Source organism: Drosophila teissieri, chromosome 3R (assembly GCF_016746235.2).
Source record: "Drosophila teissieri strain GT53w chromosome 3R, Prin_Dtei_1.1, whole genome shotgun sequence".
NCBI lineage: Eukaryota > Metazoa > Arthropoda > Insecta > Diptera > Drosophilidae > Drosophila > Drosophila teissieri.
The window spans coordinates 28,456,750-28,481,179 of NC_053032.1; the positions used below are offsets into that span (position 1 = coordinate 28,456,750).

General features: G+C 44.2%; 8 protein-coding genes across 9 annotated transcripts in view; 4 read left to right on the top strand and 4 right to left on the bottom strand.

Annotated features, from left to right (window-relative positions):
- Positions 1-12,374, bottom strand: part of LOC122621022 (F-actin-monooxygenase Mical) — a 42,091-nt gene extending 29,717 nt beyond the window's left edge. Inside the window, exons 1-3 of the transcript XR_006326180.1 lie at positions 12,238-12,374; positions 11,423-11,449; positions 6,810-6,884 (exon numbers count right to left, since the gene is read on the bottom strand). The gene's annotated coding sequence lies outside the window, so the exon portion shown is untranslated. The remainder of the gene's footprint in view (positions 1-6,809; positions 6,885-11,422; positions 11,450-12,237) is intronic.
- A 223-nt stretch (positions 12,375-12,597) lies between these two features.
- Positions 12,598-13,993, top strand: LOC122620623 (WD repeat-containing protein 61). The gene is made up of 5 exons (XM_043798183.1): positions 12,598-12,723; positions 12,779-13,073; positions 13,145-13,383; positions 13,441-13,628; positions 13,682-13,993. Exons 1-5 carry the CDS (start codon positions 12,721-12,723, stop codon positions 13,953-13,955), a joined length of 999 nt encoding a protein of 332 aa, XP_043654118.1. The 5' UTR covers positions 12,598-12,720; the 3' UTR covers positions 13,956-13,993.
- Positions 13,979-14,899, bottom strand: LOC122620624 (protein NDUFAF4 homolog). The gene is made up of 4 exons (XM_043798184.1): positions 14,656-14,899; positions 14,511-14,602; positions 14,197-14,443; positions 13,979-14,138 (listed from the first exon to the last, which is right to left on the bottom strand). Exons 1-4 carry the CDS (start codon positions 14,798-14,800, stop codon positions 14,011-14,013), a joined length of 612 nt encoding a protein of 203 aa, XP_043654119.1. The 5' UTR covers positions 14,801-14,899; the 3' UTR covers positions 13,979-14,010.
- Positions 14,900-14,986: 87 nt separating this feature from the next.
- On the top strand, positions 14,987-16,692 carry LOC122620356 (dimethyladenosine transferase 2, mitochondrial). Its single transcript, XM_043797783.1, has 4 exons — positions 14,987-15,533; positions 15,587-15,726; positions 15,785-16,101; positions 16,157-16,692. The coding sequence occupies exons 1-4, from the start codon at positions 15,053-15,055 to the stop codon at positions 16,581-16,583; spliced, it is 1,365 nt and encodes a 454-aa protein (XP_043653718.1). The 5' UTR covers positions 14,987-15,052; the 3' UTR covers positions 16,584-16,692.
- LOC122620357 lies at positions 16,645-18,058 on the bottom strand. Its single transcript, XM_043797784.1, has 3 exons — positions 17,760-18,058; positions 17,242-17,344; positions 16,645-17,170 (listed from the first exon to the last, which is right to left on the bottom strand). Exons 1-3 carry the CDS (start codon positions 17,877-17,879, stop codon positions 16,782-16,784), a joined length of 612 nt encoding a protein of 203 aa, XP_043653719.1. The 5' UTR covers positions 17,880-18,058; the 3' UTR covers positions 16,645-16,781.
- Positions 18,059-18,409: 351 nt separating this feature from the next.
- Positions 18,410-20,832, top strand: LOC122619071 (protein cereblon). The gene is made up of 5 exons (XM_043795775.1): positions 18,410-18,570; positions 18,641-18,919; positions 18,980-19,625; positions 19,686-20,188; positions 20,259-20,832. The coding sequence occupies exons 1-5, from the start codon at positions 18,549-18,551 to the stop codon at positions 20,564-20,566; spliced, it is 1,758 nt and encodes a 585-aa protein (XP_043651710.1). The 5' UTR covers positions 18,410-18,548; the 3' UTR covers positions 20,567-20,832.
- LOC122619072 lies at positions 20,810-22,606 on the bottom strand. 2 transcript variants are annotated; one of them, XM_043795776.1, is made up of 3 exons: positions 22,013-22,557; positions 20,960-21,955; positions 20,810-20,902 (listed from the first exon to the last, which is right to left on the bottom strand). In XM_043795776.1, the coding sequence occupies exons 1-3, from the start codon at positions 22,124-22,126 to the stop codon at positions 20,864-20,866; spliced, it is 1,149 nt and encodes a 382-aa protein (XP_043651711.1). In that variant the 5' UTR covers positions 22,127-22,557; the 3' UTR covers positions 20,810-20,863. The 2 variants fall into 2 exon arrangements, with proteins under 2 accessions (XP_043651711.1, XP_043651712.1); XM_043795777.1 differs by having other exon boundaries at positions 20,858-20,899; positions 22,013-22,606.
- Positions 22,607-22,623: 17 nt separating this feature from the next.
- On the top strand, positions 22,624-23,658 carry LOC122619073 (mite group 2 allergen Lep d 2). The gene is made up of 3 exons (XM_043795778.1): positions 22,624-22,782; positions 23,071-23,178; positions 23,235-23,658. The coding sequence occupies exons 1-3, from the start codon at positions 22,716-22,718 to the stop codon at positions 23,564-23,566; spliced, it is 507 nt and encodes a 168-aa protein (XP_043651713.1). The 5' UTR covers positions 22,624-22,715; the 3' UTR covers positions 23,567-23,658.
- The last annotated feature ends 772 nt before the right edge of the window (positions 23,659-24,430 follow it).

Below are 24,430 nucleotides of genomic sequence, written 5' to 3' on the forward strand. Positions count from 1 at the left end.
GTTGCAGGTGTATGAACGAATGCATGTACAAAGTTGCTGGCGCACAGGTGAAAGTATTTAATTATGCGTCTGCCGCATGACAAATCTGTTGGTGTTGATGAATTGCCATTGCAATGCAAAACATCCTTGGCTAAATGTCGGCCTGCCTGCCAACGGACTGACAAACACAAAAAAAACAACGAATTTCCCAGCGCATATGGCCAGCGGATGCGAAAATGTCCGGACAGGAAAGTGAGTGCCCAAAATTGGACTCGTCGTCGCCGGAGACGGAATCGCGTTTTCCATGGAAAAGCGAGGTGATATCGCCATGTGTGGCGATGCCAGGGGCGCTGATCGCCGGCAGTTCCACAACAATGGGCAAACATTTATTGGTAATGAAAACAAACAAAGTGTCAAGTGGTCGGGATTTCGATTTCGATTTCGCCTTGCCAATATGCTGTATCTCGTATCTTAGCCAGCTGCGTGTTTATTTGTTTGCCAAACGTGTTTGTTTGTCCGCCGCCACCCCCAACTGCCATTTCGGTATTAATTTGCTTGGCAATTTGCACTTGGGTGCGATTAATATATTGGAGCATAAGGCAAACAGTTTACAGATGTCTCACTTTCCACACTTCCCTGATGAATTAGAACGCATTTGCTGGGGCAAGAGAAAAATTAGCTGTTCCTTGTCCCTATTAATGTAACCCACTTTTCCCAAGGCTAGCAAATGATTTATTTTTAATTGGGAGATTCTACAATTGCGACTTGCATTGCTTATCTAATCAGGTTTTCCTTGGAATTGTCTTTAAATCTCAACCGCACACCGGGCGTATGAGTAATATTCGTAATTCATACATATAAAACATAGCTGGGAGTTCTGCGATGACAACAGAATTGAATGTGCCAATTAAGTCGCTAATTTGCCAAACGATTAGGTGATTATTTACACGGTGTACTTAAAAGACTCAGAACCATTAAATGTAGATAAGTTTTAATAAGAGTGTACAACGGGGCGCATGAGCAATCGGCATACCTTAAAGATGAGCTGACGAAATACAATCCAAACTGAAAGCTAAACCAACCGAGCAAAGCCAGCCGTTTTAAAGTGCATTTGCAACTATTTTTACAATCGATTTTATTTATAATTTAGCATTTTTTTCGCCGCTGCAGTTATTTTGATTCGATTTCTTTGTCCGCTGGCATTTTCATTGCAACAGCCTCACCCGCAGCAGAAGCCGCCCGGCAAATGTTGAGCGTTTCGAGCATACTTATTCGAGGCCTGTTGTTAGACAATTTCATTTGCAGTTTGTTTTAACGCGCAAATATTTGCACAATCCTCGGGCCGCTGCAATCGTAGCTGCATTTGCTATACTTTTCAGTCAGTTTCTGTTGCAGTTTCGGTCCTCTGAGCGCTAATTGAGTGAGCACACGACAGGCGTTCAGCCAGCCAGCCAGTCAGTCAGTCGGATGGACTGTCAAGCAGCTCTAGAGGAGAAATGAAAAACGCAGCGAGGTCTGGCAGAGATCTGGCCGAGCCACACATAATGTGGGGCACACATTGAGTAGTACACACAATTCCCCCAGTGGCTCCACACACGCACACACACACATTGTGTGTGTTTATGCCTCGGGAAGTTTGAGGCATGCAACACGCCATAAACTTCAAGGAAGTTGCCCAAACGATCGGCAGTAGGCATGCGTTCCGAAAGGAATTTTGATTGCCCCACTGTAACTGATTCAACCCACAGCATAGTGCCCAGCCACTCGACCACTGTCCATAAAATTGTCATAAATTTAATCCGATAAAGTTTCATTTCATTCGGCGGGACTGCCCATCTAATCAGCAGCCTCATAATCCGCATCATCATTACGGCAATCACTACACGGGGAAAAACAAACAGCTCAATATCAAATCATAATGTATGTTAAACCTAAAAAGATTTTAGGGGCTCTATGTTGTTAAATTTACTTTGAAAGTGATAAAAAGCTGGTTCAAAACTATATGACAACGAACACATTTATTTTTTTGTGTGCCATTATGTTTCGCGTGGTTATTGTTATTATACTATATAGTAGATATATGTATTCCGTTGACAGTCCGCGCCACATCCACTGCGCATCAACGCACATTTTCCGAGTTTCTTTTTTTTGGGTCAGAAATTCTTTTTTTGTGTTCGCCGAACAGCCAAAGTCAGTGAACTTTCAGCTAGATGAAATATTGAGGAAAGTTCTGTGTCTTGACAGCTTGATGGAGCGGCAGACTGACGGATTGATGAGCGTTTTTCCACTTATCAAATTGACTGCCATGAAATGTTTGCATTTAAATATATTTAATCGCTTGAGAGCAATGTTGCGTAATTGATTTGCTAACGCTGAGAGCAACAAGTTTAGCATGAAACCGAAATCGATAAATAGCCTCGACTCTTTCTAGCATTACTACCCGTCTCTTTCGCTTTTCTGGTACGTGTATGCGTAAAGAATCTTGTTAGATGCTGCGGCTCTCACTTAGCATTTGCAATCTGCTCAGGAATGCTGCTCTTTGTAGTGGCGAAGTTTCGCTTTCTAAATGCCTCGCATTACTCATACGACGCGTTGTACAATGTTGCAAGCTGGCGGGGAAGGTTAGGCAGAAGTGGCGTAGCTCACACAGAGTTGTTGCAGGAAAAGTTGACAGTGGTACCACGAACTTTAAAATTATTTCAGACTTTTGTTATATGTTTATTTCGACTGCAGACTAAATTTCTTCATATGTAATAACATCAAATACCTAAATGTATTTGCTGATTACTTTTTTTAGCCTTTAATGTCTTCCATGTTTTTTGGCCCACTTTGCGGCAGCACGTGCTTCGGCTTAGCCAGATCTCTTTGCTCTTTATTTACCTTGGCCACTTGAGTTGTTTTTAAATAACTGTTAATAATGGTTACTTTTGGCGCTCACCAGCCACCCACGCTTTCAGACACACTGCGCGAAGCGAACAAAGACACGACACCTGCCCACATGAATTGCGCTGGTTTTGGCCGTATTTGTGCGTCTGTCTTGGCGCTACTTTGTGGTCAATAAATGTGGTCATTATAAGCCTTGTTCGGGCGTGGGCGTGGCATTTATCCATAGTATATTCCATACGAGATTTGCCATCGCGTGTGCAGACTTCTTGGTTTTCGTGGAGTGTGTGTGTTGGCGTGCTCTGGGTAATTTCAGTTCAGTTTTTTATACTCGTATAGTTTTTGCCATAAGGAGCATTTCGGTGCGATTCATTGACCAGATTCCATGACTGTGCACAATGTAAATGAAACAATTGTTTGCAGTGGTTACTGGTGTTTTTTTTTTCAGCCTTTGCTGGCATAATTATGCGCCTGAAATCGTTGGCTGTCATTAGGCGCACGAGTTGACCGTGAACCAGTGACGGCTCCACATTTTCAGTTCTCTTTCGCTTTTAATTACTGAATTTTATGAAAACACTTTTGCCAAAGCCATTAAAAAGTAAAGTAAATTAAAGTAAATATGGGGCAAATGATTTTTAGATAACTTTAGGTAATAGTTTTTGAGGTGTTTCGGTTTCAGTCTAATTCAAAATATTTTATCTTGTTTAAGATACAATACATCGCACTAAAGTTTCTTTCTATATGGAAAAAAGCTATTCGAGTTAAAATTATACAATCTAAGTTGTGGAATCAATTTGAATTCCTCTAATGCATATATGCATTGTAGTTAAAATTGACAAAACCATGTGGGAATATGGGAAATTGAATCAAGGACTAGAAAGGCCTGCAAATTCACTGGGGGATTTTGTGGTTTCAGGGTGGGCCTTTTCGATTCTCCCAGCTGCATTGCCAATATCCGCTGGCAATGCAATCAAGCAGTAAATAAATTCGAAAAGTTACAATACAGAAACACCGAATTCCATTAACTGACTAAATGACTGACTGACTGGCTGACTGACTGACGGACTGCCGACCCAATGAATGAATGAGTGAATGAATTAGTGACGAGTGCCGGGCGAGCTGCGTGAATCGATTCACGCTCGACCGACAAACTTCCGCTGCTGGGCTGAAAGCCAACGAATGATAACTGTGCCATGTTTTCCACTGGGGGTTAAGTGCAAACGTCATAAACTCAATTTCTCCGATCCCCGATCCCCGCCCCCTGGAATCCCCGGATCCCCCGCTCCCCGAATCCCCAATGCCCTTTAACTGTACCGCACTGTGTGTACATAGTTTAGTTACCTTTCGAAAAGACAAAGCACTGCGCAAAGCAGAGTCGCACCAAAACAGAAAGTGATTCATGCGCAACCAGAAACGCCGAAAGAGACGGGTAGACACCCGCAGAGAGAGAGGGAGGGATAAACTTGTTTCCTAGGCCCAACAACGAGAGGCAGTGGAGCATCCAAAGATGTGCTGTGAAGTGCTAGCTATAAGAACAGCTCTCTGGGGCAACCAAACCAGAGAACCTATACAAAGTACACGATTTTCGCTCGGTGCATTCGACTGCGGGGTTTGCTCTCCTTAACGGAACCCAAATCGATCCGCCCTTCTGCCATCCTTAATTGCATTGCCACGCCCCGTTTATTGGAGTGCGGTTGCCTCGACTTGCCCCAACTTCCACCGACTTTCCAATTGATCCGATTGATAATTGGATTTGCGTTTTGCCGATTGGGAAAAGCGGCGCAGCGGCAAAAGAAACTACCTTTCGAAACCGAAAACTCCATTGCCGTATATGGATCGGAGGGTTCAATCGTTCGCTTCGTGATCAATCAGCTGATTCATTAGCCCCAATTTAGTTGGTCAAGGTTTGGACGCTCCAAATGCGAACGTGCTTATCGTATCGACACCTTTCGCAGGTCGATTTCCAATCGCAAATCGTTATCAGCCCCATGCGATTGCATTACAATAAGCGTCTAATGAGAGTGGGTTCGGGTTCGGATGGCACACCTTATAAGGCTGCGGAACCCCTATACGAACACGAGCACGAGCGCGGTATGGGTGTACTAGGCGCCGATCATTAAATTAAACTACACATGTTGTAGATAAGGAAATGGTATTCGTTGAACCGCCGAATCGAGCGATCGCCTTGTTGATTTTTTCAGCAGGTGATAATAGATTTGTTTGTTTTACAACGTTTAGAAATTTTAATTGCTGCGGTTTTCAAAAGGAAACGGAACACAACAAAGAAATTAAAGTGATGTTCGAAATTTGCCTATGATTTATGAATGAATTTGATATGTTTTCATAATCCAACTATATGACTGCTCCATAACAATTTGCAATCAGAAATTGATTTTAAATTGCTTCGGCCACCAAACATTAAACCAAGTAATCACCGGCTTGTGGGAGTTATTAGATCAGCAAACCAGTTCGCCTCCAGCCTAAAAAACACATATTATTATAGAGCGGCTACCTGAAGCATAGAATTTCCACCACAAGGCAATGAACTACGGGGCATGTCTATGGAAACATCAATATTTTTTGGGGCCGTAAATAGCTCTAAAACGCATAAACATGTCCAATGTGTGTAGTCTGTGTGTTTCCTTCGTAGTCGGAGAGTTGGGCACACAGTTCAATAAACCCACCACAAACAGCTAATTACAATCCCCGGCAGCAAAAACAGCGGCAGCAACTAAAATACAAATTTAACTACAAAATAATGTATGAAAACCGATGAAAATAGTCGTTGTTTCTTTTTATATGACAAATTGTTAAATTAATTGCACATAAAAGAGCCACAAAAGCGGCGCTGTGGAAAGAGAGATCTCTCTAGATCGCTCTGCGTAATTAAAAATATAAATGAAATGGCAATTGAAGAGCCGAAATACAAATGCCCCATGCAATCAGCTTTCTTCACGCTAAAATTAGCAGCCGCCGCAAAAAATAAAAAATTAAATAGAAAATGAAAAAGAAGCAGAAGAAGAAAGGGGCAGAGGCTGTGGCCAGAATATATTTTACACAAATTTTCCACCGATGAAAGTTTTCCTCCTTCATTATTTTTCGGCTCGTGTTTATCGCAACTGTTCGAGATGTTTAGATTTTCATTTCTTGTTAGGAATTCTTTCTTCCACCCCCCCCAAAACCAACGCGATTCCCATGGGCCGTGAAAAGTGGGTGTGATGTGGGTGGTGCCCCAATCAATTCAAGAATAAATTGAAAAATTGCAGCTAGAAATTGAAAATGAAACTGAAACTGTCAAAGCCCCATGCTGTGGGGTAATTAAAAATAGTTCTTGCCGGGTTTCGATTTCTCGAATCTCAAATCTCGCTTCTCGCCGATTGCCGTTTGCAGATTGCCGATTCTCCCAGTTCGATTTTATTATTGTCCCAATAAACTTTGCCCTTTTAAGTTGGCCATTGGCCAATAGAAGAAGAAGGCGAGCAGCGTTCGCCAATTAAAAATGCATGAAGCACAGTTATGAGGCAGTCGAGCTGGCTGGCCAAAATTGATAGGCCAGTGCAGGTGGACACAACTTGAAGAATGCAGGTGCCAGTGACGTGGAAAACTTTTGGGCGATAATTGAATTGATCAATGAATAATATTGGCCAGCGGAAACGGAAATCTTCGGCGGCAATTTAAGTTTACATTCTGCATGATTTGAAGGATTTCTTGTATACAATTTTAATATGTACCAGCAGCTGGATAGTTAGCAGAAAAAACTATAAAACCGCTTATCTAATCTCTTCCAAATAAATCGCCTGCCATGGTTATGTGGAAAAAGGCAGTCCTCTCCTGTCCAACAGCAATTATCAGCCATTCATTGTGGCTTTCTTAGTCACTGACATATGCCAATCTACACTAATACGCATATGAATTTAATAAATAATTATACATTTTGAACAACTCACCTTAACAAGCAATTTTGCCGGCAGAAAACATTTGTGTTGGGAAGGCGAAGTATATATAATGATTTGTTTAGTTCACTGAAAAGAAAAACAGAACAAGTATTGATTAAATTCAATAGCTAGCAATTGGCTTAAAAACTAATTGTAAGGAGTGTAATAAGAAAAGCATTATCAATTGATATTAGTTATGTTCTTACAAAGCACCTAGGAGCACTTAAATTAAATTTAAAGCAGCTTTTCTTTAAGTGCAAAAGTATATTAGTATCTTCTGATTTGTGATTTCTGTCACGGCCAAAGTACGTCATCTTTCGATGCCTGACTCTTCTAAGTAATTAAGGAAACTGACTCATGTGGTTCTCTACCACCTATGTATATATTACTTAAAAAGTGCAGCGATAAATATACCCAAATTGATCTGTAAACAACGAGAGTTTCCCAGAACATTGGTGCTTTTATTTTAGACGGTGGCACATCCGGCGACTGTCGAAATTCTGAGAGTGCCATTGACATGAGCTCCATTTAGAAATATCTGTTTATGTTTCCACGACCCTCGATTCCAATCAAACATTGTCGCCTGTCAGCACTTTGAATTTGCATTGAAAATTGTAAATTGTATTGTTCACTGCCATTAATTGGCCTTCGCTTTGAGCATGCAAATGCAATTTGTTTGGATGATTTCAATTGAGAATCGGCAAACCATTGCAATGGGGTGTTTGCATGGAGATTCAAATCAATAAATCGCGAAAAGTGTTTAGTCAATAAGCCAGTTGCAGTTTTCCCAACAAAAGCAGAAACACAACAGTAGAAAATACCCCTTTTTACGTATTGAAAATTACATAAAGTCCACCTTTATACCACAATGTATATGGATTACTTAGAAGACATGTATGTGTTTTCCATTTGCTATTAAGTACTAAAGACATTATTGAATTAGGACACGAAATTCGAAGAATCCGTGGACATTAAACACCCCCACGGAGTTATATTGCTTCGGGATAATCCCCAATGCCTGCCCCATTCCTAGGTAAGCTTCTTTGGAAATTGAAAACTTCTAGTTCAAGTGAATGTAGTGCAGTTCTGTAAACAAATATAGCTGCTACCAGGTACAAACCCCAAGGAATAGCAGTATATATGAACGTATATGAAAATATATAGAGAAGCTAGGTGAGCCGTGCCAGAAGCTGTCGAAGCGTAAAACTTAATCATATTAAGAGCTCGCAAACCGGCTCCTAAACTAAACTTGGTCTAGAAGGCAGAAGGGCTGATTAAGCGATAGATGGATAGATGACTGAAGCTAAGCGAACGGGTGAGTGGCTGAGTGAATAAACCGAGTGGCTAAATGAGCAAAGTTAATGCCTCACTGGCTGAAAAACTGGAAAACTGGAAAATCGAGGCTCAAATTAAAAACATCCAAACACCGGCACAAAGGCGGGCGTAACAAAAGTAGCATGTTGTATGTGCTTAGTTGTCTCAACTGAATTACAGACAAGAGTAGAATCTTATTCACCGGATCAGCGAACTTTTGCAATGTGAAAATGCACATATAACAAAGCGAAAATAACAAGCAACAGCCAACACAACAAAGGAGCTCACCCACTTGGGTCATGGTCATCATGGTGATGACGGCGATGTCTGTCAGGTTTTTAATTAATAATGAAACTCCTACCACCACCTCTAAATTGAAATAAGAAAAACGACAGAGACAGAAAGAAAAGCTCAGACAACAAAACACATGAAATTGAATACGAACAGTGGACACTTTGATGATGTATTTTTGATAAATTGTGAAAGTGCCCGGCCCAGACGACAGCTAATTGACGCCCCAAAACTCCCCACCTAAACCCATTTTTCCCAACCGAATGGCATATGTTATTAAAGTGGCGATAAAAATGCGATTAATAGCGCACAAAAGCCTATCATGTGAAAGGCCAACTAAAAGCCCAAATGGCGAATGCCAAAAACGAAAAAGAAATCGTATTGGCGATGAAAAACTACAAAAGAAAAACATTTTTACGCGCGCTGTTCAACTTGAATAAAACGACTCCAAATAGAAGTAAGAGATAGAAGAGAAGATACTTGTCCTTGGGCGCAATTTTATCTAATTCGGCTGATATTTTATCAGTGTCACAACGCAGAACATTGAACGATATCAATTTCCCATTTATGGGTTAATGGGGGAGAAAGGCAGATAGAGGGATTCTACTCGGGTTTCGTTTTCACGAGGAGTAATGTTTAATGGCTTTTCAAGTGCTTCTCAAATGAGGAACCGAAGACCCTGCCTTCCACTTGCAGTTGCCAACACATTGCGGTCATAAAGAGTGCACTTTATGGCATTCCACTGACAAAGGTCAAGGGTTAAAGGGGCCACAACAATGGGAGTGTTTTGCAGGAGTGACAGTAGTTAAAACATGTGAAAGTGATCCATACTTTCTAGTTGTAACTATTCCTTACTTTAAGGTGTTCGCGTTTTCCTGACAGATGGGCTAATTGCAGGATATTTAAATATGTTTCACTGAAATTACCAGACAACACAGATAATTTATATTTTCCTGATCCATCGGCAGTAAGAGGGGGAAAACCAGTTACATTTACACTCAAACCAACACCTGCTAATGACCATTGCTATTACCAACAGACTAAAAGCCATTAGCGCCTCTTGAGAACCATAGTCCACAAATATGGCCCAAAGCGAAATGTCTAATGAAAATATTTCACACAAAGCACACACTCATAGCAAATGTCACACTTTGCACGTGCCCCTCAAAAAACAAAAACAAAAAAATGAACAAAAAAACGAGGCCCCAATTAGAGCCCAAATTAGGTGTTTTTTTCTCGAGGCTCTGAGGCTTAAAATAAAATTCCAGCCTTCGAAAGTGATAAAAGAACGCAGCGTTGATTATTATAAATAGCAATGCTCCACCTATTATCTTATCTTTGGATTTAAATACACTTTTGGCCATGCGATCGGGCCAGAAATATTTATGCAGTCAAGCAAAAATTTGGGCTGCTCTTCTACTGGACTGGAATCCAATAAATGAGTGCTTTCCCATTGTTCTTGTGCATTTTGCCAGTGCAATGTCATGACTTGACGCCATCACATTTTCTGGGCTGCCTTGATTGGTGTAAAGAAAATTGCCCCGACAGCAGAACGCGATCTTAAGAGTCAATGCTCCTACATATATACTCTTGTGACCGGGTTCAACGAATGGCGATTATTCCAGCGGCATTCTTATCAGAGGATGTTCGTGATTGCGACTCTCTTGGCAATTTCCATAAAGTTCTATTCACTTTTAAGGAGTTTGCAACCAGTACAAATTCTTTTAAGTTTGGAGCATCTTGGAACCAGAGATTGTACTACATATCATTCCATTCTTATGTAATCTTCAGAAATCCCTCACATAGTGTCATCTATACTAGTTCCAAGTACTAATTACTATATATCTAAGCCCAAAACAATCAATAGATTCTCAATTTGTATGAAATACTCCATGTCATTCGTCGAATTTCTTTGAAATAATGTCAAGGCTAATGCATCAAATCTTTTCGCTGGCTTGACATTAATGTTCCCAGCTTTCTTGTTTGACTTTCTTTCGTTTTTGGGAAACTACAGCACTTGTCATTGTGGGGTGCTGCCACGCCCCCTGTCACGCCCCTTACAATGATGTCACATCAGACAGACTGAAATTGCTCCAATTTCGCCCATTGCTTTTGACTATGTCACGCTTTTCCCAGCGAGCGCTTTTCCACACTTGACTTCGCATTTCCCCGCGATCTTGGGACCGCGTTATTCCCACCTCAACTAATAACTTTGTTGGTTTTCCATCCATTTTCCGAGTGCATTGCGCCTGGGCTTTGGCTTTTTCCGCAGTTTGCCACTGTTTCATTTTCTTTTTGCGCCTGCCCTGGATTTCCATTTTGTCGTACTCGGTTTTTGCGCTGGTTTTTCTCGCCGATTGTAAAACGTTGTGCACTAATGGCAGCTGTGAAATGCATTTATGTTTATGGTCTAGTTTTTCAATTCTTTTTTTTTTTTGCTTTGTTTGGGCGCCTGAGCACCTCTTAAGGGCAAACATTTATTCTTATCCTCCAGCCACATTAGTGCGAAGGCTAAGAGCAACCGTGATGGGCTTGCTTCGGAATTACGAATGGAAATGGAGCAGAGCAATGGGTTTTAAAAACATTTAACTTTTCGCATCTTTAGTTGACATACATACATATGTTGCTTAGGAGATCCTACAACAAAACAACCTTTCACTAAGACAATTTGAATCTTTTAAATCGTACATTCTTAGATTGTCTATCCAAAGTTCATAGTTTGATGTTCTGGGTTCTACAAATTTTAAGAGTTTAAAAGTTTTGGAGATTGTACGCCTTTCTATAAGATCATTTGCCATAGAAGACATTGTTTGTCTAAAGTATTGTCAAAATAAAATAATAACCAAATTTCAAGTAAAGAAGACTAGCCATTCTTCACCGGATAAATAAACCTCATAAGAAAAATGGATCCTAACATGTGTGATCAAATTAACATAGACTACAAATAAGATTACATAAACATGCAAATCTTCCACTTCATTTTATAATATAGCATTATTGATACCCGACTGGCGACTTACCTTGATAATTTACAGATTCAGCTGGAACTGTTTGATTTATTCGAAGGGGTTTGCATATATCATTTTGAAAACGGCAAATTGCGATTATAATCGAAACAAAAATGAGCAGAGGAAGAGAAGAAGAATAAGAGGAATGGCGATATTAGGGAGATAAAGATAAAGTTGCACGCGAAAACCGGTTGCCGTTATTGTTTACACCAAATCGGAAACGAAGTTGTGGGGGGCAGGCGCGAATATGGATGTTGCAAGGAGGGGAAGAAGTGGAAATTGGGCGGAAAACGGGGAACGGGAAAGTGGGAATCAATAAAACAAACACACCACGAAAACACATGGAAAGTGCAGCAGAAATATATGCCTTTCATTTCGGTTTAGTGCACAAATTGGAGAGTCCTGCTGCCATAGGAATGAATCATTCGAATCTTTTCGATTTTGACGAAAGATATGATAGGTGAGATAAATAATATGCTGCTGCACAACCACACACACTCACGCACACACGCTCACGCACACCCGCCCCCACGCACACACACGCAACCGCACACGAACGAGGCTTCACTGTGGATGTTTATTAATATATTCCAGACACGCGGATCCATAGAGGAAAATCATACATATTCGATACACGGCGGCGACGACGGCGAAAAAAAAGAGAGAACCGAAAACTGAAAAGCAGAACACACGCGTTGGTCCGTTTCGTTCCTTTGTTTTTGATATCGTATCGGTGGGGGCCAAGAGCTATATCCGCATTATATAACCGCACTGATGGATCCGGTCATGGCTGCACCGTGGGCCACCTAATTGCACCCGTCACTTACACTTTTTCCTCGCCAGTCGCTTGGATCTCGCGTCCGAGTCGTTTGGGGATTTGTTTTTTAAAACGCGACGTTCGTTCCTCGGTTCTCGACGGGCTTAAACAGTGTGACCGCCCTGCGAGTGCAACTGCATACCGTTGGTATGACCGTGGCGGGGAAAGTGCGTTTATGCCGTGTGCCATATGGGAAAATATACCAAAACATTAAATAACATACTTTAAACATAATATAAAATTGAAAAATACGGCTTAAAACCTAAATACGTATAATAACCTATGCACATTTGATTAATTATTTAAAGTATTTAAATATGTTGTATTTTTAATATATTTAATATTTAATTTATTTACGTATTCAACATTCAGTTAATGCCCACTGTGAGCTCTTTCCAACACTAATAATTCTATCGTCAACCGTTGTTATCGATAAGCGCTCACTTTCTGATTGCTCGTTCGCAAAAAATAAACACTTTTCCGGCATTTAAAAATGGTAAGTAGAAATCTAGCGAATTGTGACCTTTTAACAATTCAATTTTTGCACCCAGTTTTCACTGCTTCATAAAGAGGAAACTGCTCACGATAGTCCGCTGTGGGCGTGCACCTGGGGACGCGACACTGCCGCCCCAGATCCGGATGACGCGGGCACGGAGCCAGAAGAGGAGAATCCCTTTGATTTCGACAAGAAGGAGGCGCGTCCGAAGGATTTCATAGTCACCGGCGGCCTGGACGACTTGGTAAAAGTGTGGGACTTGCAGGAGGACAACACGCTAAAGTTGCGCCACAAACTGAAGGGTCATGCCCTGGGAGTCGTTTCTGTGGCCGTCAGTTCCGATGGACAGAGTAAGATGAAAGATTCTGCGCTAAGGTGATAGAGAAATGGACCACCATTGATATTGCCACCTTTCTTTTAGCCATTGCCAGCAGCTCTCTGGATTCCACGATGTGTTTATGGGATGCCCGATCGGGCGACAAGAAACATCTGCTGACCTTTGGGCCCGTTGATCTCTGGACGGTGAAATTTTCCCCCTGCAACAAATACGTGATATCCGGACTGAATGATGGCAAAATCTCCATGTACAGTGTGGAAACCGGAAAGGCAGAGCAGACATTGGATGCCCAAAACGGCAAATACACGCTTAGCATTGCCTACGTAAGGCTTATCTACTAAATAACCCATCTGCCGAGACCTATAGCAATATTATTTTAGAGTCCTGATGGCAAGTACATTGCCAGTGGAGCCATCGATGGCATCATCACCATTTTCGATGTGGCCGCGGGCAAGGTGGTGCAAACATTGGAAGGACACGCGATGCCAGTGCGCAGTCTGTGCTTTTCGCCAAACTCCCAGATGCTGCTCACTGCCTCGGATGATGGCCACATGAAGCTCTATGATGTGTAAGTGGTTTACATCTAAGAAACTTATGGACATTACAATCTATTTCTTTCAGCACGCACTCGGACGTTGTGGGCACCCTTTCCGGGCACGCCTCGTGGGTGCTGTGCGTGTCCTTCTCCGAGGACGGCAAGCACTTTGCCAGCTCATCCAGTGATAACAGCGTGAAAATATGGGATACCTCGGAGCGCAAGTGCCTGCACACATTCGCCGAGCACACAGATCAGGTGTGGGGCGTGCGATATAGCCCTGGAAACGACAAGGTGGCCTCTGCATCCGAGGACAAGTCACTGAACATATACTACTGTCCGCCCAATGCCATTGTTTGATCACCGTTTTGTACAATAAAGCGTAGGTTTAAAATAAACAACAAGAGTGATTTATTTACGGATTACCCTCCGAGCTCGATTTAACCCGCAGAAGGGGCTGCGTGGCTTGAGTTAGCATCGTGTCCTTGTACTTCTGGTCGGGTATGTACATATTAAAGGTTTTGAAGTAGTGCAGTATGTTTTCTAATAGAGATAAAGTTAGTCTGGGATATTCTGTGAGCATAGTTTTTGTTTGTCTTACCGACTAGAGGCTCCTTGAGCTTGTATTCATGGGCTATCTTCTTGGCTGGGAAGGATTCCGGATCCAACTGGTGGTCATTGATGAACTTAAGCGCCTGGCGCAGTGTGCAATGACCGGGGCTGATGCGATTCGGCTCCTGATATCCGTACTCGAAATCATCCGGCGTTTTGCGTTCCAGGGGCAGACGTCGCTGTTCCACTTTGTCCGCTGCCGCCTCAGCTGCCTGGCGCTCCTGCACTCGCTTGATCTGGGGAACATATATGCAGATCCCAAATAAGTATTGATCGAAACTGCCTGCCTAAGTATTAACCCACAAATCGATCCTGCGAGGTTACATAAACGTCTTTCAATCGCCCGTCCAAGCTGGAGTCCTTCGTATTGAGCTTGTCCACGAACTTGGGATCCACTGCAATGGGGAAAATCAAGCATGACTTGCGAAGGATGTTTAGTTTAACCTACATTCCAGGGTGCGTTCCATGTCCCTCAAATTCGAGTCAAATTTGGGTGCCGGTGTCGGCTTCTCGCGCTCCAGGACGCGATGGGCGCGATTCTCGACATTGAAGCGATTGGCCCTGCGGGCAATCATGGAAACCACCTGACCCATGCCAAAACCAAGTTAAGTTTTATTTATGTTGCTAGAAATTCACGTGCAATCGAGAAAAACCAAAAAATTATAAAAGCATGGCCAGCTGTTATTTGTTTTCGAATCAGCTGCTCGCGATGTTATCGATAGCTTATTGGGTTGTGCAACAGCTGATTGGCCTGTTACCGGTTAGTGTTGTTAACAATACACAGCTGTTGCTTGTAAACAAACGAAAAGTTGACTTCAGTTTCGATTTGTTAAAAATCTTACGAAATGCTGCCCCTGCGATGCAGTTGGTCCCTGGCCCGGTCCAGCTACAGCACCAAGGCCAGGAAGCAGCTGGTGGCACGCTACAGCGGCGAGTTTCCCGAGAAACTGCTCAACCGAAAGCAGAAGGCTCCCACTCACATGTACATTGCAAATGCGGAGGCTGCCGCAAGGATTAGCCAGTATCTGGAGCCCCATTTCCAGAGCTCCGGCTGCGATACGGTGATGGAACTCAATTCGGGTGCTGGCTACTTTACCCGGCATCTGTTGGACAGGGAATCCCAGTTCCGACGCATAATCCTGCTCGAGAGCATGGATCATTTTATGCCCAAAATCCAGGAGCTACACGCGCTCTATCCGGAACGTGTGAAGGTGCGGCAAGGAGACTTTGTGAACCTGTGGAAGCTGGTGTACATGGACAAAATGGACGGTGGCTCCAGGGTGGCGGATCTCCTGAGTGATGTGCCCCAGAAAGCCTTTACTGATGGTAAACTCATATTGGCTGTTTAATTTTTCCTCTAACTTAATGGTTTCTTATAGATATCAACATGCTGGTCTTCGGAGCCGTGGGCTCGTATCCATTCTTCAAACACTTGATCAACTCCCTCATTTTTCAGACCAGCCTGTTCAATCTCGGACGCTGTGAAATGATCCTCGCCATGCCGCCACCTATATACATAGTAAATAAGCCTACTCGGCTCCAAAATATCGCTTATATCACACATTTGTCTCGCTTAGCACCTCACCTGCAACAACGAAATTGGCTACCTCATTTACCGATCGACCAGCGTACTGTTCCAGATTCTGTTTGAGCACGAGTTCATAGCCAAGGTGCCGCGCGAGCATTTTCTGCCACAGCAGACGGTCTATAGCCCCACCAAGAGCAGCAAGTTGGGCAAGGTGCAGTCCATCAATCCGGAGTACTTATACTTGGTGAAATTCACTCCGCGGCGCAATCTCCATGAGCTATGCCAGTCTCAGGATCTACCCGCTCTCTGGTTCTTCATCAAGCAAAACTATGTGAGCCGACGAAACAGAATAATACCCAATTTAGAGTAAGTAACGCAAGCAATCCTTCAGGGCTTTTAATTCATTACATTATTTCTGCAGGAAATGGGTTCCCGGCTGTGGACCTCGGCTAATCATCAATCCGCAGTACTCCGAGTCAGTGAAGCCCATCTATTCTGATGAATTGCCCAAGAAACTACCACAGTACTCGTGTCAGAGTACCACAATGAGCACCAGAAACTACTATCCCGGCATCAACATTTACACCCAGTTTGGAGATCTCCTGCCCAGTCAAATGCTGACGCTATTTAGTCAGTTTCGTCAGTGGCCGGAGTACGGCGAAAGCTCTTTCCTCGCCTCGCTGGAAAATGCGCTGCTCAAGCTGGAGACTGCCAATGATGAACCAAACCTAGAGGATGGCGTCACGTTGCCAGAAGAGGATGATGCCGAAGCAGATGAAATGCTCGAAGAAGAAAGCCCTGAACCCGCCAGCACTTCCGCCAAGAGGCGCAGGAAAGCCAGTTCCTAGTTGTACATAATAGAATTTTGTTTCTGCAGAGAAAATAAGGGTTTGCCTTCATTGTGAAAACTGGTATTTAAAGGAATATAATTATATTGTCTCTGTTATAAAAATTAAACATATTCGTTATTCTCCACTGGGATTTACAGCACCAAACAGAACACAACACATTTAAGCACTTAATTTGTAACGTCATGTTAGAATCCATCAAGGACACTTTCCCTGAGCCAACAAGCGACTGCCGCGGGCGCACTTCTCGGCCACATCGACGTAGTATTCGGGCGGAGCCTCCTCCGTGTCCGAGATACGCGTCTGCAGTTGAACGGACAGCTTCACACAGTCCACCATCAAGTTGCTGGGATTCACGCCAAGCACAAAGGTGGCCTCCTGGTTGGGACACGGATTCTGCTCCTTCTTGGTGTTGCCGAACTCATAGCAGGTGTCGCGTATCATAAAGTGTCCGTCCCTGCTACACGGATTACGCACGCACTCCGGGATGATCCGCTCCTTGTAGAGCACCAGGATCTGGCCCGGCTCACATGGTCCCTGCCGGTAGGCCGGATAGCAGGCATCGGTCTCTGGGTAATAGAGTGTGGCTGTCGAAGGGGAAGTACCCGTACCCAGATTATTATGTCATCGTCATGGTAGCTCCATTATGGCCGCTCACCTGGCGCGCAGTCGCAGACCCAGTCGTTCTGCTTCTGCTGGTCCCCCGGATAGAGAAGCTGGTACTTGGGGCATCGGGCTGGAGAATACAGTGGCTTGCGACCCTGGGGAAGAGGAGAATGCGGAGAGGTGTGAGGCAGGGATCTGATTGATTATGGCCAAAGCGTCTTCCATACACTACTGAAACAGTCCCTATACTTTGTAACTCACTTTAGATGCTTAGTTGTGAATTTAACCTGATCAATTTGTACTTTTTAAAATTGCAAAACCTATTTCTCAGTACTAAATGTGGTTTTGTAAAGCCCAAAATGTAAATTAAAGTAAACCTTGAACGATAATGGCATGTTTGCGTGCACTTTCATGAAATTTAAATAATAGTACGAGTATATATGTTTTGAAATTAAGATAAAAACAAATATGAAGCTTGAAAGCAGTTTTGATCATCCAGTTCCGGCTGTGTTTTCCCTTCCACTTTGGTATTTCTTATCACAACTTGAATTGTTTCTGGCTGCAACTTACCGCAAGGTTGGCCTTCTTCTTATCAATGTCTTGATCCTCAACGAAGGCGATTTGGGCGCGTGCCACTTTCCCAATAAGCGCAATGAGCACGGCAATCAGCAAATATCGGGAATTGATCATTGTTCGGTTGTTCGCTCTCTCTCGCTCTGTTTTGATTAACTGGTATGAGATAGGTATGCAAAATCGACGACGCCGAAGGCTTTTGGAAGATAACGCAGCGCGAATTTTTTCGGTTTCACTTTTTACATCCGCGAACTTCCAAGCGCAACGAAGATCGGCTCCCGACTATTCAGATCCGCTCTTTCCAGCTTCCGATTACATCCGCTCTTGCTAGTGGTGCTCAAAGATCGAAGCTCAGCTATATTTATCGATGACTTGAAAATAACTGTCTGATTATATTAATTTGCATACGTGAGCGAAGACCAAGAAAATGGGGATATGATTACTATTTAACTTAATAGCTGAACACGAGTGTAGGCTGTCAAGCATTCATGTACAGTTTTATTGAAATTTCATGGGTTTTGAAATTTTAAATTACTAATTCAGAAATATGAATTCAAATTCAACTAGTTACTTATACAGCACGGCATATATTGAAAATATAATTTTGCGCCCTACCACCGAGCATTTTTGAATTTTCTCCACTGTCAACACTGGTCGTCGAATTATCCAATCGCTGACTATCGAAACACACCCATCTCTTATTTTCCTTTGTCAAAATAAAAAATAAATAAATAAATATATAATTCACCTGCGAATCAAAGCAACCACACACTCCGTACGGCTCAAATGGACGACGAGGAGACCTCAGGTGGGTGTGGCACCATCATGGCACTCACCAAGTGTTCCCAATAACATGTTCACTTATTGAAACTGCGCAGAAATCAATTCCGTGCAAGGACGGGATGAAGATGTGCAATTGGAGGTGCAGCCACAGGCACAGGGGCCCCAAGATCGACAGGTGGACGCAATGGAGCAGGCTTGGAACAATGCAACGCAAGACGAGCAGTCACCGCCGGCAGAAGAGGCGTTCCAAGATCCACTGGCCATCGATGGTGACGGAGGGAATGCACCGGAGGCCATGGTAGACGACGTTGTGCAGGACGACACGCCCAGCGAGGACAGCAGTGACATGTCGTTGGAGACTCCAGGAAGTGAGGGTTAGTTGGCTTACTACCGCTGTGCTGCAGATTCCCACTTAAGCCGCATCTCCATTTTAGATGACTCCGATCTAGAGCGTCTGCCCCGCTGGATGATTCCCCAGAACCGACTGCGCTCTGCCGTAGACATGATGGTCTCGCAGGCCCGCAACAGAGATGGCGGCATCGCTGCTTTGCTCAATCGGGACAACTTCCTACAGCGAGTGCGTAGCATGGTCTTCAGCCAGGAGCGACGACGCAGTCGCACAAGCGAGGAAACGAGCCAGGAGGCTGCCAATGCCGAGCAGCCCGATGATCCACCACCACAGCAGCCGCCCCGACCGCCAATCGATATTGGCTTTGACACCAATCTGCCAGCGGAACATTCATACTTTGGCAACCATTTGAGTCGCGTGCCCGGAGTGGACTACTTGGAGGTGGGCAGCGTCCATCACATGCTCATCTTCCTGCACCAGCACATCCTTTTCCCCGGCGAGGTGCTTCCCTTCATGATCGACGGACGAATGTTTGACGAGGATATGCCCGGTCTGGACGGCCTGATCTTCGGCGTGGGCTTTCCGCTGATGCAGCCGCCGGAGGACAACCCACTCAAGTTGTATGGAGTCACGTGCCAGATCTACGAAAGGGGCGAAAGCGGCCGAGGGTTGGTGTTCTACAAATCACGAGCACTGCAGCGCATTGTCATCAACTGCGAAGATATACAAGGGTAAGTGTTGGCACTTCGGATCACTTTCAATTGGGCATGTATAATCCCAAATCATTTCAGATCACCGCAGTACATTGCTCGCAATCCAACCAGCAAATGCTTCAGCAAAGTCAAAATATTGCCCGAGTACTTCCTGCCGGAACCCCTCCAATCTGTTGAGATGGGCTCGATGGCCAGATTTCGGGATATCCCCTCGATGCGCGACAAGTATCGCAGGTTCCAGCTAAGCACTACCACCTGGCCATCTGATGCCTGCCAAGAGTATTCGTTCGCTTCAATTGTGGAGCGCGCACGCCAGAGGCTAGAGTCCCAAAAGATAGACACAATGCCAAAATGCCCCATTCAGTTGTCCTTCTGGTTGGTGCGTAACCTTCACCTGACCGAGAAGATGATGCGTCTTACCTTCCTCACCGACTCGGTTAACACTCGCCTCCAATTGATCAAAAGCACGTTCAAAGACGAGTCGCTGTTCTTCTGCCGATATTGCAATAGCAGCTTGGCCCACTGCGCAGATCTCTTTGCCATGTCCAAACACGGTGTGCAGACCCAGTACTGCAATCCAGGTAAGTTTATTGGGAAGGCCAATGTGGCTTATAAGGCAATGAATTGACTGAAACAGTAAATATTTTACAGATGGCTACATCCACGAGACAAACACTGTGTACCGGGTAATGTCCCATGCCATCGGCTACAGCGGCGAGCCGTCCACGAAGTTTAGCTGGTTTCCCGGCTACCAGTGGCACATCATTCTGTGCAAGTTCTGTGCCCAGCACGTCGGTTGGGAGTTCAAGGCCGTGCAGCCCAACCTAACACCCAGGGTGTTCTTCGGCTTGGCCGGCTCCAGCGTGCGTATTGGAAAGGCCAGCGAGAACACGCCCTTCAATGGAAGCACCTATGTGGTGCGCAACATGCTGCGGCTAATCTCCAATGAGATGGAATGAGGCTGGCGCGTTGTGAAGCGATTGCTCAGATGTCAACTCTGCTGCTATCGTCGTCAGGGGAATGATGCGGTCCATCGGTTGGGACCTGTTTAATTCGTTTCACAACTCCATTTAGCAAAAACCCACGGCGTTTGATGGCGTGGATGTAAACCGAAAGATTGATCTACATATGTATGCATATATGTTCTTTAGTTGAGTAAATTTAACCTAATTGATATTTAAGATTCTTTGAAACTAAAACTTCTCTGTAATAAGTTACTCTTAAATAATTGCGTTTAATATTTGTGGTTGCCAACTTCAATCATTTAACAGTGCAGCAAATGAGGTGGACAGCTTCTGAAAAAGATTAAGAAGTTCTACACTTGCAATAGAAAACGTAATAGGCAACATTACCGCCTTGCAGAAGGGACACTGCCCGAAGGCGACCTCCAGAAAGGTCTTGCCATCCATCAGAGTCTTAAACCACTGCTCCAAACAGGCGGCATGGCACTTGAGCACACATTTGGCATTGTCACAGGAGACAAGGGGCACCTCGCCCCCATCCAGGCGATAGGAAAAGCAAATGTTACAGCGCAGCTCCTCGTTGTCCTCTTCATTCAGCTTGGGGCCATCAGACCAGTCTGGCATGGGAAAGTAGCACAAGTCGAACATGCGCAGTAGGTTCTTGTGAATGTTCATTTCGGGGTCCCAGTTACTCAGACCATCGCTGAGCACGTGACGCAGGCGGGCCACCTCTTCCGTGGGCCCAATGATCTTCAGCGACATGGACGCAATGCAGGCAAAGGGATCCGCGATGGTCAGCTTCAAATAGACGCGATCCCTGAGTGGGAACAGCCGCGTCCTGTGTTTGCTGCTGATGGGCGATGGTTGCAGCACATGACAAAGCTCGTCGATGTCCATGAAGTTGTCGTAGAAGGGACGCAGATCCTCCAGAAGCTTGCGGAAAAGGTTTAGGACCTCCTCTAGGTTTCCAGCACTCTTGGTCAGCATTTCACCCAGCAACACACAATCTGGCAAACTGTGATCATGCAAGTGAAGAGACGGGATTTTCAGCTCCAGATAATGCTGCTCGAAGTCGGTGAACTCGCTGAAACGAATCATGGAACAGGCCTCATTCACTTGCAGGCTATACTCGTTGGACTTGTACAAGGCCAGGATATCGGAGTATACATTCCCTTCCCCACATAGTTCCTTTGGCAGTGCTGGGGCTTCTTTGGCAGGAAGAACTTTTGGCAAATTGTCCAGCAAATCCTCTAGCCGCCAGTCATCCTGTAACTTTAGGTTAGCCGATGTGTATAGCTTGAACTCCAAGCTTTCCTGGACGTAGAGTTGCAAGCCATGAAGAGCTGGGTGGTGGGGCAGATAGAGCTTAAGGCGACGCCAGGTATCCTTAATTATAAAACTATCATTAGTTTGGCGGGAAGAATTGAAATACGGACCACTTACCTCACTCTTCAAAACTCCTCTGATGATGCAAGCTCCACTGGACTGAAGCTCCGCTTCCAGACCAAGATACTTTTGACGCAGAAGGCACTCTACATCTTCTTCCTTACTTTCCATTATCTGATTTTGGTCAGTTTGTGCTTTAATGACTTTTGTTTACATTTTATGTTTTGAACGGCCATAGTTAGAGATGTGCAGCCTTCGATGACACGAAGTCTTCAATCACGATCGATAGGAAATGAATCGCCGGGTTATTTAAATTTGATTGCGTGACCAAATTTTAAATTGTATGTTAATTAACCTTTCGAGGCAATATTCCGTCTTGTTTACACATTCACCCTTTTGCTGCTTTGTTTACTAGGTATAGCCGGCAACATTGTAGTTCATCCTCTCCCGACTTATCAGCCAAATTTACGTTATTTACTGATTTGAATCGGCGTTGTTTGCTCTTCGTCAGAGCGCAACACCTGCAGACCACAGTGGTTTTCTATTGTAACACCTGCGTGGCGGCCCCGTATCAATGGCAATAGCCGACGATTTTGATAAACTGCTCTCTCAAGGCGTTGGTCATCGTTCGAAGACTGGGCTATTTAAGGTTCTCCACCAGCCCCACTGATTCCACTCACGATTGTCATCTGCGTGCGCGCGTACCTAATAAACTTTCCATTCTTCGGTCGTAAGATTAAAGGAGTTTCCGTCCAGAAAAATGCTGCGAATCGTTGTAACTTTGGCTCTAGTTCTGGCCACGGTCAGTGGCACCACTGTTCAGCAGTGTAAGTAGCTTAAATTGCATTAATAATCTTGGAAAAACCTCAAGTGGTGTATTCAGGCTATAAATATCCCAGTCTGTTTAGGTGGATAATTCCATGACGATGATTCATTTCGCAGACTGACTCGAAAACTATTGCCAAAAATACGTTTGAGAGAAATTTCAAGTCCTAACGTGTATCTGTTGGCCAGGTTGATATGGCTTATCAGCAAATAGCTAATCTCAGTTACAGCAAACCATAGCCTACTTTTCTGCTCACCTGTTGATTCTATGAGAACATGTTTCCTTTCAGGCAAAAACAAGCCGTTTCCACTGGATGTGAAGATTAAGGATTGCGATGAACCGCCGTGCGTCGTGTACAAAGGAAGCATTGCTGTAATGGAGGTGCACTTCCTGGGCAGTAAGTGGCGCCATCCATATCCTTGTCCACTTGACTCTCATCTCGATCTCTTGCAGATAACAATAATATAAAGAGCATCACGGCCACCACAACGGCCAAGGTGTTGGGCATGAATCTGCCGTATGCCCTGCCCGACGAAGTGTCCGATGTGTGCCGCAATCTCCTGTACGGCGCCATCTGTCCCATCGACAAGGACGAGGATGTCACGTACGAGTTTAACTTCTATGTGGAGCCCTCGTTCCCGGAAATCACGGCGGATGTCACTGTCACACTGAACGATGCCCAAGACGAACCGATCACCTGCTTCGTCGTGAGCTGCAAAATCCGCAAGGGAGCCACTGCAGCACAGATGGACGGATTTCTGTTGGACTGGACGAACCCCCAGTAATCCGACGATGTACGCAACTCCAGCCGTTTCGGCCGACTGAATATTTCCACTTGTTTGCCAATGAATAAAGCAAAAAACTCTTGCAACGATAAGACCATTTGTTTACCTTGACTACGTCACGGTTTCCAGTGTACCCAGTGCACAATCAGGCCGCAGATTAGCCCATTTCTGGGCACGCCGATTAGATATCCAGGCGTATTTATTTATATACAGTCATCTGTGACGTTGCGTTTTGCACCGAAAGTCGAGTAATTTATTTAAACTGATTCAGTGGCACGGCACAACTGGCTAATAAAATCGTCGTGATAATCATTTATTGACCGCTGTAGATTACAATGACCATATGGCCAAAAGTTGGGTACTCCGGCATGATAAGGCGATAAACGTCTTGCTGGGTGCAACTGTGCACTCGCAGAAATTCCGCGTGAAAATATGAAACTCTTAATGTGAGTAATACCAGATTAAATCATAATTAGAAGAGTTTTCAAGGAACCTTATCATCTGCAAACCCGTTTTATGGGTTTGATTTGGAAGAGCATACTCTCTTGCATCGCTCAAAAGCCACATAAATCATTGTGTTAAATTTCAGGGGCTTTTTAAGATTTTTTACCAGAAACCAAATTAAATGAGTTTACATTCAGGTATTGCCAATAAATACTAAAGATAGTTTTAAGGGTAAATTCCCTATTATTCCAAGCCTTCTTGAAGGTGACTACATTTTGTACAGTGTCTGCGAACATTGAAAATAAATCTGATAGTTAAGTTGCCAGGTTTTGAAAACTGCCCATTGATAACCGGGTACATTTCCCTCCATCTCCTTCCGATTGGACACGACCAGGTGTGCTAAGGTAATCAGGCGTAAGA